The sequence below is a fragment of the Mus caroli genome, unplaced genomic scaffold (genome assembly GCF_978045245.1).
Source record: "Mus caroli unplaced genomic scaffold, Mus_caroli_1 scaffold_16, whole genome shotgun sequence".
Classification (NCBI taxonomy): Eukaryota; Metazoa; Chordata; class Mammalia; order Rodentia; family Muridae; genus Mus; species Mus caroli.
The window spans coordinates 73,515,584-73,533,135 of record NW_028227271.1 but is presented as its reverse complement, the minus strand read 5'-3'; the positions used below and the strand labels follow the sequence as shown (position 1 = coordinate 73,533,135).

Sequence of the window (17,552 nt, the reverse complement as noted above, 5' to 3'; positions counted from 1 at the left end):
CAAGATGATGCCCTCCAGGTCCATCCATTTGGCTAGGAATTTCATAAATTCATTCTTTTTAATAGCTGAGTAGTACTCCATTGTGTAAATGTACCATAATTTCTGTATCCATTCCTCTGTTGAGGGACATCTGGGTTCTTTCCAGCTTCTGGCTATTATAAATAGGGCTGCTATGAACATAGTGGAGCATGTGTCCTTTTTACCGGTTGGGACATCTTCTGGATATATGCCCAGGAGAGGTATTGCTGGATCCTCCGGTAGTACTATGTCCAATTTTCTGAGGAACCGCCAGACTGATTTCCAGAGTGGTTGTACAAGCTTGCAATCCCACCAACAATGGAGGAGTGTTCCTCTTTCTCCACATCCTCGCCAGCATCTGCTGTCACCTGAATTTTTGATCTTAGCCATTCTGACTGGTGTGAGGTGGAATCTCAGGGTTGTTTTGATTTGCATTTCCCTGATGATTAAGGATGTTGAACATTTTTTCAGGTGCTTCTCTGCCATTCGGTATTCCTCAGGTGAGAATTCTTTGTTCAGTTCTGAGCCCCATTTTTTAATGGGGTTATTTGACTTTCTGGAGTCCACCTTCTTGAGTTCTTTATATATATTGGATATTAGTCCCTTATCTGATTTAGGATAGGTGAAGATCCTTTCCCAATCTGTTGGTGGTTTTTTTGTCTTATTGATGGTGTCTTTAGCCTTGCAGAAGCTTTGCAGTTTCATGAGGTCCCACTTGTCAATTCTCGATCTTACAGCACAAGCCATTACTGTTCTATTCAGGAATTTTTCCCCTGTGCCCATATCTTCAAGGCTTTTCCCCACTTTCTCCTCTATAAGTTTCAGTGTCTCTGGTTTTATGTGAAGTTCCTTGATCCACTTAGACTTGACCTTAGTACAAGGAGATAGGAATGGATCGATTCGCATTCTTCTACATGTTAACAACCAGTTGTGCCAGCACCATTTGTTGAAAATGCTGTCTTTCTTCAACTGGATGTTTTTAGCTCCCTTGTCGAAGATCAAGTGACCATAGGTGTGTGGGTTCATTTCTGGGTCTTCAATTCTATTCCATTGGTCTATTTGTCTGTCACTATACCAGTACCATGCAGTTTTTATCACAATTGCTCTGTAGTAGAGCTTTAGGTCAGGCATGGTGATTCCACCAGAGGTTCTTTTATCCTTGAGAAGAGTTTTTGCTATCCTAGGTTTTTTGTTATTCCAGATGAATTTGCAGATTGCACTTTCTAATTCGTTGAAGAATTGATTTGGAATTTTGATGGGGATTGCATTGAATCTGTAGATTGCTTTTGGCAAGATAGCCATTTTTACAATGTTGATCCTGCCAATCCATGAGCATGGGAGATCTTTCCATCTTCTGAGATCTTCTATAATTTCTTTCTTCAAGACTTGAAGTTTTTATTATACAGATCTTTCACTTCCTTAGTTAGAGTCACGCCAAGATATTTTATATTATTTGTGACTATTGAGAAGGGTGTTGTTTCCCAAATTTCTTTCTCAGCCTGTTTATTCTTTGTGTAGAGAAAGGCCATTGATTTGTTTGAGTTAATTTTATATCCAGCTACTTCACCGAAGCTGTTTATCAGGCTTAGGAGTTCTCTGGTGGAATTTTTAGGGTCACTTATATATACTATCATATCATCTGCAAAAAGTGATATTTTGACTTCATCTTTTCCAATTTGTATCCCTTTGATCTCCTTTTGTTGTCGAATTGCTCTGGCTAGGACTTCAAGTACAATGTTGAATAGGTATGGAGAAAGTGGACAGCCTTGTCTAGTCCCTGATTTTAGAGGGATTGCTTCAAGCTTCTCACCATTTACTTTGATGTTGGCTACTGGTTTGCTGTAGATTGCTTTTATCATGTTTAGGTATGGGCCTTGAATTCCTGATCTTTCCAAGACTTTTATCATGAATGGGTGTTGGATCTTGTCAAATGCTTTTTCCGCATCTAAGGAGATGACCATGTGGTTTTTGTCTTTGAGTTTGTTTATATACTGGATTACGTTGATGGATTTCCGTATATTGAACCATCCCTGCATCCCTGGGATGAAACCTACTTGGTCAGGATGGATGATTGTTTTGATGTGTTCTTGGATTCGGTTAGCAAGAACTTTATTGAGGATTTTTGCATCAATATTCATAAGGGATATTGGTCTGAAGTTTTCTATCTTTGTTGGGTCTTTTTGTGGTTTAGGTATCAGAGTAATTGTGGCTTCATAGAATGATTTGGGTAGAGTACCTTCTGTTTCTATTTTGTGGAATAGTTTGTGAAGAACTGGGATTAGATCTTCTTTGAAGGTCTGATAGAACTCTGCACTAAACCCATCTGGTCCTGGGCTTTTTTTAGTTGGGAGACTATTAATGACTGCTTCTATTTCTTTGGGGGATATAGGGCTGTTTAGATCATTACACTGATCTTGATTCAACTTTGGTACCTGGTATCTGTCTAGGAACTTGTCCATTTCATCCAGGTTCTCCAGTTTTGTTGAGTATAGCCTTTGGTAGAAGGATCTGATGGTGTTTTGGATGTCTTCAGGATCTGTTGTTATGTCTCCTTTTTCATTTCTGATTTTGTTAATTAGGATGCTTTCCCTGTGCCCTCTAGTGAGTCTGGCTAAGGGTTTATCTATCTTGTTGATTTTCTCAAAGAACCAGCTCCTTGATTGGTTGATTCTTTGAATAGTTTTTCTTGTTTCCACTTGGTTGATTTCACCCCTGAGTTTGATTATTTCCTGCCGTCTACTCCTCTTGGGTGAATTTGCTTCCTTTTGTTCTAGTGCTTTTAGGTGTGTTGTCAAGCTGCTAATGTGTGCTCTCTCTAGTTTCCTTTTGGAGGCACTCAGAGCTATGAGTTTTCCTCTTAGAAATGCTTTCATTGCGTCCCATAAGTTTGGGTATGTTGTGGCTTCATTTTCATTGAACTCTAAAAAGTCCTTAATTTCTTTCTTTATTCCTTCCTTGACCAAGGTATCATTGAGAAGAGTGTTGTTCAGTTTCCACGTGAAGGTTGGCTTTCTATTATTTATTTTGTTATGGAAGATCAGCCTTAGTCCATGGTGATCTGATAGGATGCATGGGACAATTTCAATATTTTTGTATCTGTTGAGGCCTGTTTTGTGACCAATTATGTGGTCAATTTTGGAGAAGGTACCATGAGGTGCTGAGAAGAAGGTATATCCTTTTGTTTTAGGATAGAATGTTCTGTAGATATCTGCCAGATCCATTTGATTCATAATTTCTCTTAGTTTCTCTGTGTCCCTGTTTAGTTTCTGTTTCCATGATCTGTCCATTGGTGAAAGTGGTGTGTTGAAGTCTCCCACTATTATTGTTTGAGGTGCAATGTGTGCTTTGAGATTTACTAACGTTTCTTTAATGAATGTGGCTGCCTTTGTATTTGGAGCATAGATATTCAGGATTGATAGTTCCTCTTGGAGGATTTTACCTTTGATGAGTATGAAGTGTCCCTCCCTGTCTTTTTTAATGACTTTGGGTTGGAAGTCAATATTATCAGATATTAGAATGGCTACTCCAGCTTGTTTCTTCATGCCACTTGCTTGGAAAATTGTTTTCCAGCCTTTCATTCTGAGGTAGTGTCTATCCTTTTCTCTGAGATGAGTTTCCTGTAAGCAGCAAAATGTTGGGTCTTGTTTGTGTAGCCAGTTTGTTAGTCTATGTCTTTTTATCGGGGAGTTGAGTCCATTGATATTAAGAGATATTAAGGAAAAGTAATTGTTGTTTCCTGTTATTTTTGTTGTTAAAGTTGGCATTTTGTTCTTGTGGCTGTCTTCTTTTAGGTTTGTTGAGGGATTACCTTTTTGTTGTTTCTAGAGCGTGGTTCCTGTCCTTGTATTGGTTTTTTTCTGTTATTATCCTTTGAAGGGCTGGATTCGTGGAGAGATAATGTGTGAATTTGGTTTTGTCGTGGAATACTTTGGTTTCTCCATCTATGTTAATTGAGAGTTTGGCTGGGTATAGTAGCCTGGGCTGGAATTTGTGTTCTTTTAGTGTCTGTATAATATCCGTCCAGGATCTTCTGGCTTTCATAGTCTCTGGTGAAAAATCTGGTGTAATTCTGATAGGCTTGCCTTTATATGTTACTTGGCCTTTTTCTCTTACTGCTTTTAGTATTCTATCTTTATTTAGAGCATTTGTTGTTCTGATTATTATGTGTCGGGAGGTATTTCTTTTCTGGTCCAGTCTATTTGGAGTTCTGTAGGCTTCTTGTATGTTCATGGGCATCTCTTTCTTTAGATTTGGGAAGTTTTCTTCTATAATTTTGTTGAAGATGTTTGCTGGTCCTTTGAGTTGAAAATCTTCATTCTCATCCACTCCTATTATCCGTAGGTTTGGTCTTCTCATTGTGTCCTGTATTTCTTGGATGTTTTGAGTTAGGATCTTTTTGCATTTTACATTTTCCTTGATTGTTGTGCCGATGTTCTCTATGGAATCTTCTGCGCCTGAGATTCTCTCTTCCATCTCTTGTATTCTGTTGCTGATGCTGGTATCTATGGTTCCAGATTTCTTTCCTAGGGTTTCTATCTCCAGTGTTGCCTCATTTTGGGTTTTCTTTATTGTGTCTACTTCCCTTTTTAGGTCTAGTATGGTTTTGTTCATTTCCATCATCTGATTGGATGTGTTTTCCTGTTTCTCTTTAAAGACTTCTACCAATTTGGTTGTGTTTTCCTGTTTTTCTTTAAGGACTTGTAACTCTTTAGCCATGTTCTCCTGTAGTTCTTTAAAGTCCTTCTTGATGTCCTCTACCATCATCATGAGATATGCTTTTAAATCCAGGTCTAGTTTTTCAGGTGTGTTGGGGTGCCCTGGACTGGGCGAAGTGGGAGTGCTGGGTCCTGATGATGGTGAGTGGTCTTGGTTTCTGTTAGTAAGATTCTTACCTTTACCTCTCGCCATCTGGTAATCTCTGGAGTTGTTATAGTTGTCTCTGTTCAGGGGTTGTTCTTCTGGTGATTCTGAGTATCCTCTGTCAGCAGAGCTGGGAGACAGGCTCTCTCCTCTGAGTTTCAGTGGTTAGAGCACTCCCTGCTGACAAGCTTTCCTCTTAAAGGGAAGGTGTACAGATATCTGGCGTTTGGACCTCCTCCTGGCCGAAGAAGAAGGCGGAAAACAGGACCTTTCCCAGATGCTGTGTTGCTTTGGCAGGTCACAGAAGCTGTAGGCTTCTGTGGTGCACACTCTCAGCTGTGCAAACTAAGTTCCTAAGTTCAGTGGAGTCCTGGATCCAAGATGTGCTCCCTGCTCCTGAGGCAGAGGGCTCCTGTGCAGGGCAGACCACTGTCTTCCAGCTAGGAGGGTGCCGGATGTCTGTGGCACCAAAAGGGTGCTGCCTCAGCAGCTCTGTGGCTCCCGACTGTCCCAGAAGCTGTCTGCCTCTGTGGTCCTCAGTCTTACCTGTACAGACTAAGTTCGGCGGAGTCCCGGAGCCAAGATTGCGCTCCCTGCAGGGCAGGTCACTGTCCTCCGGCTGGGAGGGTGCAAGACGTCTGCGGCCCCAAAAGGGTGCTGCCTCAGCGGCTCTGTGGCTCCCGACTGTCCCAGAAGCTGTCTGCCTCTGTGGTCCTCACTCTGACCTGTACAGACTAAGTTCGGCGGAGTCCCAGAGCCAAGATGGCGCTCCCTGCAGGGCAGGTCACTGTCCTCCGGCTGTGTGCTAGTCTTAAAAACAAACCATTTGCTTTTTCTTTTCTGTCCTACTCTGACAGCATCTTGTGGAGCCAAACAATGGTTCAAACCTATGCCCAGGAGGAAAGGGAAGAAAGTAACATTTACCGTCTGAAGTGTTGTCTCATTCTATGTAAACAGAAGTGGCCCTTTCCTGATACAACCAATATATTCTAGTTACATGTGTCAGCACTAGTCAATCAAGACAGATGTCCCCAAAAATAGATCAAAGGGCCGGGTAGGCCAATTCATAGTCCTTAACTACCATTAATTCAGGATTTTAGAAGGAAGTTAAATGGATTATTGGCAACCCAAAATAAAAAAAAATAAAAACCGACATTATTTGATTGATTTGTAAGGAGTTGTATAAACTACAGGATGAAGATGTCCATAATTGATAGTGTCCTTCTGCGGGACAGAGTACAATAGAAATAAAGCACATTGACTTAGACCCAGTGCTTCCTGAGTTCAAGGACAGGTTGACTATTCCCAGTCCACATTGTGCCGCACCTGCCTTGTATCGCCTGTTAAAAGGGCTGACGATGGTACCTGCTTCCCGGAGCTGAGGATTAAATGGGTTCAAACACACAGACATGTAAACAAAACATTTCCTAGTAAGTGTTTTGTTATATGTAAGTGAAGATGCTTTGAGGGAGTCTTGCTGTCCTGGGCCATCTTTGGAAATTTAGCATGTCAGAGAGAGTATGAATCTAGTTCTGCTTTTTGGCCTGGTCCTCATGATCTTCTTCCCTCCTCCCTCTCCCTTCTCCCTCTCCCTCCTCCTGTTCCCTGATATTGCTTCTCTTCTTTGCCTCTTTCTTCTCTGCCTTTGACAATACTGAGCCGCTTGTCTTGCTCATGGGTCAGTCTTCTCAGTGGCATCCCTGTCACCCCTGGTCACCAGTCCCTCCACTCTGCTGATTTGTTCAGTGCGTATTCCCATCAGTCTGCTGACAAAACGTGGGGGTCCAGTCTATTTATGCCAACCTGGAACTTTCTACTGTTAGTGACACCTGGGATGGCCTTTCCCATTAAAGCTTTTGGCAACTCACACACCTTTCAAGCCACCACTGTGCTTAAAGAGAAGCAGCTTACTTCCCTCAGGAATACTGTGTGCCTCATGCTTCTCTCCGGCTCAGACCTGTGAAGCATCCACAGCTCCAAGGCATCTTTGTCTACATCATGCCTTCTGATCCTTTAACTTCTTGCTGAGCCACACATGGCTTGCCAGTCCATACCCAGGACTTGCTAGGCTGATGGCCTAAGAGTATTACAGACTCTTATCTTGGAAAGTCAAGAAAAACTCATCCAAATTTGCACCAAGTTTTAAATATGTTGCAGATGGCAGGCCATAAACTGTGGTAATAATGAGAAATCTATCTATATCTCTCTCTCTTCTTCTCTCTCTACTTCCTGTCTGACAACACACACACACACACACACACACACACACACACACACACACATGCGCACAGCAGAGAAAGTAAAAAAGTAAAAAGTTCCAGAAACAATCAAAATGTTCTGTCCTTATGTCACCTGAGTGTGAATCAGACCCATTACCTGCTTGTCCATTTCACATCACAAACCACATGTCTGTAACTCATACATATTGGAAGCCCACATGGTCATTTTGATTCAGTTTTGTTTTGTGTCCCATCAAGCTCCCAACAGAGTTAAGGGGACTCTCCTCATACTCCACTCTGTCAGCAGACCATCTCTCCATCCATCGTGGGAGGGAAGTGTAGAGATGGACCTTCCAACCGTATCATAGCTGTGCTGTGTGGGGACATTTTAGGACATATGACCATGTGCCTCTGTGTGAGAGGATGGAGGCCAAGGATGAACCAGAATGTTAAGTCTGAGCACAGAAATTTAACAGTAAGACGTGAGGTAAGAGCAAAGAGAAAGAGTGTCAAGCCCGAGGAGAAGCAGGTTCAGGGACAGGGTATTTCCGATGGCGAGGTTATTTAATACTTTATATTTAAAATGCCATTATGATACAGTGATGATGCTGATCTCCCTGTGCTTTGAGAAATTGAAAGAGACCACAACTGTAGAATCCAGGAGCACAGGACCTGGAAGACTTGGTAGTGGGAAGGAAGCCATCTCTAAGGCCTGTGTTTAGGACACCAGGAACTCTTTGCAATGGTCCTTCAGTTCAAAAATAACCCATCTTATTTATTATTAATAAGTACCTTTTAATTTCACCATGTGGACCAGAACTTTGAACCCTATTCTCCCGAGTCCAGGTTCTTTCCTTAGTTTTACAGAAAAGGCCAACCATGAGTGGCTGCATAAGCTTAGGTTTTCCGTCTTTTCTTAGTTGGGTGCTTGACACTCAGAGGAAGCAATGCGTCTTGAGGAGGCCATGTTTCTTTGTGGGGGACAGGCGCATGCGTGGACGTGGATGCTTGGTGCCAGGAGGAGCACTTCCACTCGGGGAAACGCTATCAGAGTTTAGTGGCCTCCAAACCTCGGTGTTTCTCCACTGTCACTGGACTCCTGAACAATTGTTTTCTTTGTTTCTGACTGTGGAGCTGTTGGGTAGTTCTCTAAGAGCTGAGAGATGTCCCAGTGAGTTTATCTACGTGCCCACTCCTCAGGCACAAAGGGGATAGAAGAGACGCCTGTGGTATTGGATGATAGTGTTAAGAACAATGTTAATGTGACTTCTAATGTAGGACGGGATGAAGTTGTTTGTTTTTTTAATCTCATATTTCATGCAGGGCTGGGCTGAGGATGTGGCAGGCATGGCGTATGCCCTACGTTCACTGCCAGAGGGGGCTCCCTGCCTGCCACAGGTGAGAGCCAGCTCTGGGGTGCCTGCCCCTATGGGAATGGGGGAGGGGCTGGAGTGGGCTTGGTGAGGGAGGGATGGACGGGGAAGGACTGGTTCCCTCAGAATCTGAATCCTCTTTCCTGAATGTATTTTTTCCAGATCATAAATGAAATTGCAACTAATCAAACCCTTGGCATCGGTTTTCCTCAGAGCTGTCTCTGGAACGCTGAGGAACAATGTGAATCGTGCATGCACATTTGCCAAGCCTGGGCTACCTGGGTTTGCTTAAGTGACTCCGAGTCTGAGGGCTTTATCTGCCCGATGATACCTCTTCATTCTACAGAAAGCCTCAGCCGTTCCATAAGGGCACCAACCCCAAACTAAAACAAAGTGTGTCTTTAATATATATATATATATATATATATATATATATATATATATATATGAATGAATGAAATTGAATGATGGCCCTGGAAATAATACATTTTTATCTTAATGTTCTTTTTTCAAAAAAAAAATAGTTACTATTTCTAGTCTTGCTTCCCAATGTTGTATTTTCCTCTTCTCACTCCTATATTACTTTTCTACTTATTTTTCTCTATTACGCAACAAAGAGCCTGTTCCTTTGCATGCATGACACTTGATCTCTGTGGCCCACCTCCTCGGAGATCTCTACAAAGGATACCCACATTCCACCCACACCAACCTTTGCATTATGGTGGCCCCTCTCCCTCTCCCTTCCTCCTTCACTCCCTTCCCTTCTCCTCAATATCAGTGGTCAGCTCTGCCTACCCCAAACCTTCACATCCTACAGACGATCCTCCACATCACACATGCACATCCCCCAAGTGCTGAAAACATTGTCTCAAGAGAAAGGAATTGTGATTCACCAAGTGACCCAGGAACCTTTATGCTCAGAAGGGGAGGCAAATACCCTCCAATGCATGTCTAACATGTTCAGCCTGTTCTGCAGCAGGTCATGGCAGTTCAACCGTTTTGGCTCCTGCAAACAGTCGTCTGACAACCCTCAGAGCTGCTGGCTTCGTAGGGCCCTCTCACCTCTGTTTCTAACCTCCTCTGCCTTCTCTCTTTTGCCAGTGGTCCGTGTATATCCGAGCTGCTGTCCGGAAAGAGAAAGGCCTGCCCATTCTTGTGGAGCTCCTCCGAATAGACAATGACCGTGTAGTGTGTGCAGTGGCCACAGCACTTCGGAACATGGCCCTCGATGTCAGAAACAAGGAACTCATTGGTATGTCTTCTAACCTGGGGTCCCGGTCATTTGCTCAGGTTGTGTATATGGCCGGATTTCTTTATGGAGCTGGGTGTGCGTGTGCGTGTGCGTGTGCGTGTGCGTGTGTGTGTGTAGTACTGTGTTTATTAGGAGCTCTGCATTTTCCAGCTTTGAGGAATGCACAGGTTGGCCCTTTAGAATTTGAAAAGGAAATGTGGTCTCTAATCCTTGCAAATGGAAAATGATCTCTGTGATTCATATTTAATCCTGTGCTCCCCACAAGCCAAAGCTCAGCTGGGCTGTTTGTTTATTTCCTATGTGGTGAAATTAGGATGTCTGATGGGGTACTTTCCCTTCTCCCCATCTCTCAATTCTTTTCCTTTATATGTTTAGTTATCTACCCCTATATTATTTATTTATATAAAATTAAATAAATATGAAATAGTATCCAAGGATGCATTAAAGAGATAATATATGCCTGTGCCTCTTCTACAAATGATTCTTCATTCCGTATTAGTTCCAGGTCTGTTCTAGGTTCAGGGATTCATACCAATGAGTGAAGGAGACAAGGAGCCTTGGGACACTCAGGAAAAGTCCATGTACCATAACCGAACCAATACATGAGTCACATGCTGGCTAGAACTGTTCTGTCAGGGAAAGTGGTGATGATGGAAGCTGTCATTGGGGAGCTTGCAGCGTTTAACACTTTTAAAATGTGCAATTCCGTGTCACTGGGTGCTTCTCCAATGTTGGAAAAAAATGCCTGGTTTTGATTCCAGAAACTCTTGCTGTGCCCAATGAGCAAACCCTTATCCTCCAGTATGTTGGCCACGTAGCTGCTCAATGAGAGTAGACTCCCTGGTCTGGACATTGCCTATACATAGAATCATGTAATGGGTGAGCTTTTGTGTCTTATGTCTTTGAGTTTTAGAATGGCCATGGTTTGTTCTATTATACATTAATAAATTATAATTGGAACATAAAGTGGCATTAAGACACACACCATGTAGAATAGTCAAATCAAGTTACATTCACTTGATCTGTACCTCACTAACATTGTCAGGGTCTCCATATATAGCTCACGCAGTCCTTGGGTAGATTAAACAGCCAAGGCTGGCATCAACTATTCAATCCAAGTGCTAAGATTATAGACCTCAACCACCATGCTGGAACTAATATATATATATTAAACCATTTGAATGTTATTCTGTAATTAAAAACAACCAATGCCATCCTGTCCCTCACAGCCTGCAGCCTCCAGTCACCAACAGTTTGGTTTTACTTCTAAAAGTTCATTCTTTATATTCAACATTTATACTTCCCTTGTCATGGATGACCCCGGTTCCATCAGTGATGTCAAAAGTGTCGTCATTTCCTTCCAGTTGAAGTCTGAAGAACAATCTATTGCATGCCCCATTTTCTCTATACCTTCATCCACTGATGAACACAGGGCATGGCTCTGTGCCCAGAAACTGAATTGCTGGATCATATGTTAATTATATTTTCACTTTTTTTTTTGTTTTTTGTTTTTTGTTTTTTGTTTTTTCGAGACAGGGTTTCTCTGTAATAGCCCTGGCTGTCCTGGAACTCACTTTGAAGACCAGGCTGGCCTCGAACGCAGAAATCCGCCTGCCTCTGCCTCCCGAGCGCTGGGATTAAAGGCGTGCGCCACCACGCCTGGCCCATATTTTCACTTTTAAAATGTAACTTCCATAACATTTTCCTTGATGTCTGTACTAATTTAAAATCTCACCATCAAAGCGCAGAGGGAAGGAGCCTTCTGCCCCACACCCATCATGATCATGATGAAAGCTGTTCTGACAAGTGTGAGGTGATGCTGCATCGTAGTTTAATTTGCGTTTCCATAATGGTTAGTAATGTTGAGTATTTTTTTTTTCAGATTATCTCTTGGTCATCGATGTCTCCTTTTGAGACGTGCCTATTCATATTCTTTGCTCATTTTTAAGTTGAGCAGTTTTCTTGTTGTTAGGTTTCATTCTGTGTGTGCTTTGGTGTTAACCTCTTGTCAGGTTTAGGCTTTGAGACATTTTATCTCAATCCCCCTGGTGACTTTCTGGTGCTGTCAGTCATTCACACCTTTAGAAGAACATCTTTAGTTTGATGCATCCCTGCATGTATGTTTTGAGTGTTCTTGCTCAGCTTTTGGGGTCGGATCTATAAGAATAAATGCTCAGACCATAACTGTGCAGCTTTCCCCGGTGTGTTTTCTTTAAAATGTTATGTAAATTTTCACTTGACTATGTAGTATATTTTGGGCTTAGTTTTATATGTTGGCTGAGATTAGAGTTCACTTTCGTTCCCCTGCATACACAGCCTTGCCACTTTAAGAGTATGATTTTAAATGAGGGGTTTAGTTGGGAGTTGTTGATAAGGTAACATCTCAGGAAAGGCCTAAAAGAAGGTGGCTATGCATCTATCTATAAGGAAGAGAATCCAAGCTGAAGGGGCAGCCTATGCAGAGGATGTATTGAAATAGGAGCTGGGAACAAGTCTGGGGCCTTCAAGAGGCCTCGCTTGCCTAGCAGAAGTCATGGGATCCTAGGTCAGAGAGGCCTACTGTGCCTCTCTCTGTAAGTGAGGGGGTACAGGCCAAAGGCTGGTTGATGCCTGAAAGCTGAAGAATCCTCAGGAACCTGCAGGGAAATGTCACAAGCCCCCATAGATCACTGTCACAATGGTGGCATTGGAATCAAGGGATGGCAGAGTTCCTCATGGGCTTCCTGCATGACTTCTGGACAGTTTACAGGCTGGAGTCCAACAGCCTTGCAGATGACAGTTATCAGTGGATGGCATCTGGAATCTAATGGATTCCGGTCCAGGCAGATGGACCAACCACTTCATCCAAGGTGCAGCATACTGTACCACCTGGCAAGTTTGGAGAATTGAGGTCTGAGTGCAGAAATGGGCAAAACTCTATTCCTGTATATTTGAATACTCGGGCATGATGTGCTTAGTAAACACTCGGTAATCCAGAAATTAGAAGCCTTTTCCCTGCCATGTCCCAATGCACATCTGGTCCTCCACCCAGAACCAATGTACGTGCAGGTTCTCAACCATGGATTGGCTTAGAATAAACCCAGACTTCAGGCCCCGTGTCTCCTAGGTGCAGTCCTGTCAGATTATTACAAAGAAGAAAGTAAATGTGAAATTTTGGTATTTGTACTTAGTTTGGGTTTAATTTTAATATTTGCAGATTCTGCGTGCTTCATGTATTTAAACTAAGCTATTAGATCAAAAGGTCAAAGACCCCTCTGCACACACACTTTCCCTCTCCTTTCCTTAAATAGTTATTCCAGACAGGACCAGCACTGGGGCTTCCAATAAAAGCCTCATCACTCCTCTATAATATGGAGAAAAAAATCAATAGCTAATCAGTCTACTGCCTGGATGCTAAGCGCTGCGTATTGTGCAGTTGTGTGTTTTATTTCTTTAGTTGGATTAATATATAACAAAATAGTGAACTATTGATTTGCCTTCTGGCTCATAGGCATCCCTTCTTTCTCTGATGCTTGTTATCCTGGGGTCCCTCTGAGCATGGAGGACTTGAAGCTCCATATTGTCCATTAAGCCATTGCTATCAGATGTCACCAGCTAGAAAATGGAAGCAGCCATTCAGAAACAGGCTTGAAAGCTCCAAACCGACAGGGTTGATGAACACAGTAACTTTTTGTGAATGAAAAGAGTAGAATTTACCAACATATTAGATTATGTTCAAGAGAGAGTACAGTTTACTCTTGTCAACTAGTTGTCTCTAAATACTGTATCAAAAATGATTATTTGGGTAGAAAAATGCTATACAGCACTTTACATGTTGAGGAGAAAGAAATGATAACGTTGAGCCAAGAACACCTAAAAAGAAAGACTTGTGTGGCCAGCTTGTGTCTTCTGTCAGTTGTCTCTGAAAGTTTTAGTGACATCACCTGGGATCATGAGCTTAAAGGATCCTCTTTCTGAGGTGTCCACACACTGTGTCCTCCCCGTAGCAGATGCTCATTTCCCAAGAGACTCTGCACCACCATCCATCAAGCCACAGTAGCTCCTTCCTTGGCTGGTTCTTAATAAGCAATGGTCCCTATTTAAGATGTTTCCACTTGCAGCCTTTTAATTAAGATACTACGACAATAATACACATGCAGAAAAAAAAACTTCTTTGAATTTTGAATTTTTATTTTATCTCATGCTGATGGTGTGTCATACCATATTCTCTTCCAATACTGGGTAGTGGCATTAAGTGACAAATTCAAATCAGGCAGGAAATCATGGGGAAAGAACTCATGTTCTGCCATGTGCCATGTTGCTAAGCTATGATGTTCAGTAAGTTGGGTGTCGTAAATGCATTAGCTTACAATACTGTCAACTTATAATGGCTTGTTGTGACATAACTGCAAACCAATGAGGATCACTGTATGCAACATTGCTTACTGGTCTTGTTTCTTTCCCCTCTACTGGGGAATGAGCTAATAAGTGATGGATGCCTTGCCTTATTTTCTGATGTATTCTGTGTGTCTGCAATGGTATGTGACCCCTAACAGAGACTTGATGAATATTTGCTGAGTGGATAACTGAGTTACATTTAAGAAAAATGTTAAGTAAACAAATTAAAGGAAACACAAACCAGAGAAAAGGATTCCATGTTTATGAACAGCCAAAAAGTCTGTTCATTTTCTCCTTAACTGTTGTAGTTGCATGAGGGTGGGCCCTTAGAATTTCAGAAGGAATCCAGATTTTTTTCACCATTGGTTCTGAGGTCTCAGTTTAAATTTCAGCTCTCTTGGACTATTCCCTTAATTGGCATGAGAGTGGGCAGACAGCCACATTTGCACTCGAGGGAAGGATCATCTTCAGAGGGCTCCATTATTAGGAAGTGGTTGACTAAGCAACGGTCACACTAGTCCATTACATCTATGGAGAAGCAAGCAGTACCACAGTCTGGAGCCTAGCTGCCTCTGTGCTTCTTGTCTTCCCATTGGGCTGTTTCCATGACTATGCGTATGTCTCTGCAAACTGAGGTTGAGTGTGCTATATACCTAGGTCCTGAATTCTTCCTAATGACATGGGCACAGCAGCTAAAGTTAATGCCTATACATAACATTCTTTGCAACATTCAGAAATGTTAATTTTCCCTCTATGTGATGAAGGTTGGTTTAGGGGGGGTGGGAGATTAGCTTCGGTGAAAAGACTGTATCATAGCACATCCCTTTATGGTTCCATTTCGAAGCTTATTTCAGCACTGGACAGTCCCAGAACTGCACAGTTCCCAATGGAGTCCCTAGTCTTCACCCTTCACTACTCAACAGAACAGAGTCCCTAAGGCACATGTGGACTTGCACCTCCTGACCTCTCATGTTACTTGAAGCCCAGCTCAGGTATCCCTTCCTAATGAAAGTTACTTCCCTGACTCATAACTTTTCACATGTGCACTGAAGCAGGGAGTAATCAGTTAGGGATAGAGTTATGTTTAATTATTCATTGTTTTGAAACTTAAATTTTATTTCCGGAATTTTATACATGATTATTTTCTCTGTAATACCTACCCTTTCCTCTACCACCCCAGCTCCTCCCATGTCCTTTTCCTACTCCCTCTCAAATTATTGGCCATAAATTCCTTAATTATTATTATTGCTGTGCGTACACATACCCGCTGAGTCCAGTTAATGTTAATAATAATTAAATCCTTTAATTATTATTATTGCAAATAAATTCTTTAATTGTTTTCATATTTTATGTTTAATAATTTTTGTGTTTAATAATTATAATTACTATGGCTGTATATGCATACACCTGCTGAGTCCAGTTAATGTTGCTAGTGTTTGTATGTGCATAAAGCTGACCGCTTGGGATTGGATCATCTGTCAGGGTGCACCCCTGAGTTGTATTTATTTTGATATTCCATAATGCCTGGAGCTTTTCTGTGCCTGTAATAGGCGCTCAGAGTACATTTGCTGAGTATATTCATCCATCAGTGATGGATGGATGAATAGCACGTTACTTATTATGAAGAGCAGATCTAGAGGGGCATTACAGGATCCCAAGTGAGGAGACAAATGAGTGGAGGGAATTGTGTGGTCCAGCCTTTACCTACACAGTCCAGGAACTTGAGGAGATACTGCAGATATCCTGTCAAATCCATGACTGTAAGCAGACTCATTTAGATGAGATTTGGGATTTGGTGGGAAATAACACTTTCCACATACGACTGAATCGTCCCTTGCCAGTGACGTCTGTGCTGGCAGGGTACCTGCATCTCCAAAGCGTGGTGACAGAGTGTCTCACTTGGCTCCCCTGAGTGATGATGGTTCCAGGCCACATCTCTGGCAGGCAAGCCAAGTCTAGAATGCTATCAGCATCTTTCTAATTCCCTGGCACATCCCCCTGAACTGAAGGGGAGAGTGTACCCATCACTTCATGAGCCAGGACCCCTTTGCCCTCTGACATTACCACCCCCTGGCATTGCCACGAGAACACAACCTTTCTATATTGTTTGTTCTTCGCTTTGGCTGAACTTTTTCCTTTGCCACCCAATGGGGCTTCTCTCTGGGCATTGGCCTCCCTGCCTGTCCTAACAGCAAAGGAGGCACAGCTGGCTGTTTTTGAAGCCAGCAAGGAGCTGTTTCCTACCATGTGGAGCACAAGGCCTCCCTGGGTAGCAAGCAAATGCAGCTCGTACTCCACACAGTAATGAGATCTAGGCTGCAAACCCACTGCGCGTCTTTCAGTTTTGAGTCTCTCTCTTTTTTCATCAGTGGGAATGGACGACTACTCTGTCCCAACTTTCTTCCTTTGTCCCAATTTATTGTAAATATTTAGGTTTTAAAAATATTTTTGGCCATTCTAAAAACTTAATAGAGTATGCTGGCGATCTTTAAAGAATGACAGAAAATGTTCCGTATTTAACCAAAATGAATGAGGAGATGACAGAAGTGGGAATATTGTCCATAGGATTACAAGTTTGTCTCTCCATACACCAGATCTTTATGCAATGAGATGGTGTACTTTCTCTGGAGGCCTGCAGGAGGAGCTGCTGTGCAGAAGACAAAGGGTGGGGAATCACCATTGAGCTACTGCTGACCCGAGGGAAACATGGCTTAGTAAATGTTATCCATCCCATAAGTGAATTTTTGACCAGTATCTGCACTTAGGGAATTCTAGACCTCACAATACCTTACTTTCAATTAAACTGTGACATATGTTCTTACCTAAACCTGAGGTCACAAATGTCTGTTTTTGAGGACTAAACAGATACCGGCACCTTTGTCGTGGCCTCCATAGTAGTGATTCCTTTGAAATCATTGTGAAAACTCTATGTAAATTTGGAAGCTTAGAATTAAGAAACACCCTGGTTACCATGCAATTCCTGTTGGGAATATGGTGTTGTGCTGTGTCTCCTGGCAGAACTAAAAAGCAGAGAGCTCTAAAAGGTTCTGTCCACTAATTCAGACAGATATATGCATGTATGCCTGCATGTATTGGTTATTTCCCAACCTGTGGCAGGGGATCAGATGTAGCAAAGGCTTCTGGGCCATATTAACTCCATTCTGGGAAGCAGACCTCACAAGCAATATTCGTCACATCACACCATAAGCACGTTCGTCATCTGTCCCTTGACCCTGACTAATCTCTGAGTCCAGGGAACGTCTCCGGCCTCTGGGAAACTCCAGACACTTCGGGAGGCAATGTACCATTTTAATCCTGGGAAAGTATAAACTTCGCTTTATTAAGTAGATCTGAGGACATTTTAGAAACCTACCTTCTCTGCATCCCAAAACATGCTCTTCAGCCTAGGGCAGATGTTGTTTTAATTAAAACACGTGTAATTTCAATTAGTAT

At 42.4% G+C, this 17,552-nt stretch overlaps 1 protein-coding gene across 3 annotated transcripts in view; it reads left to right on the top strand.

Moving 5' to 3' along the window:
• The window catches only part of Ctnnd2 (catenin delta 2), an 810,770-nt gene that overhangs the window by 711,724 nt on the left and 81,494 nt on the right, over positions 1 to 17,552 (top strand). For 2 of the 3 annotated variants that reach the window (XM_021182850.3, XM_029469859.2), the window contains 2 exons: positions 8,421 to 8,495; positions 9,572 to 9,722. In XM_021182850.3, coding sequence (XP_021038509.1) covers positions 8,421 to 8,495; positions 9,572 to 9,722 — 226 coding nt within the window. The remainder of the gene's footprint in view (positions 1 to 8,420; positions 8,496 to 9,571; positions 9,723 to 17,552) is intronic. The other variant, XM_021182851.3, reaches the window with a different exon arrangement.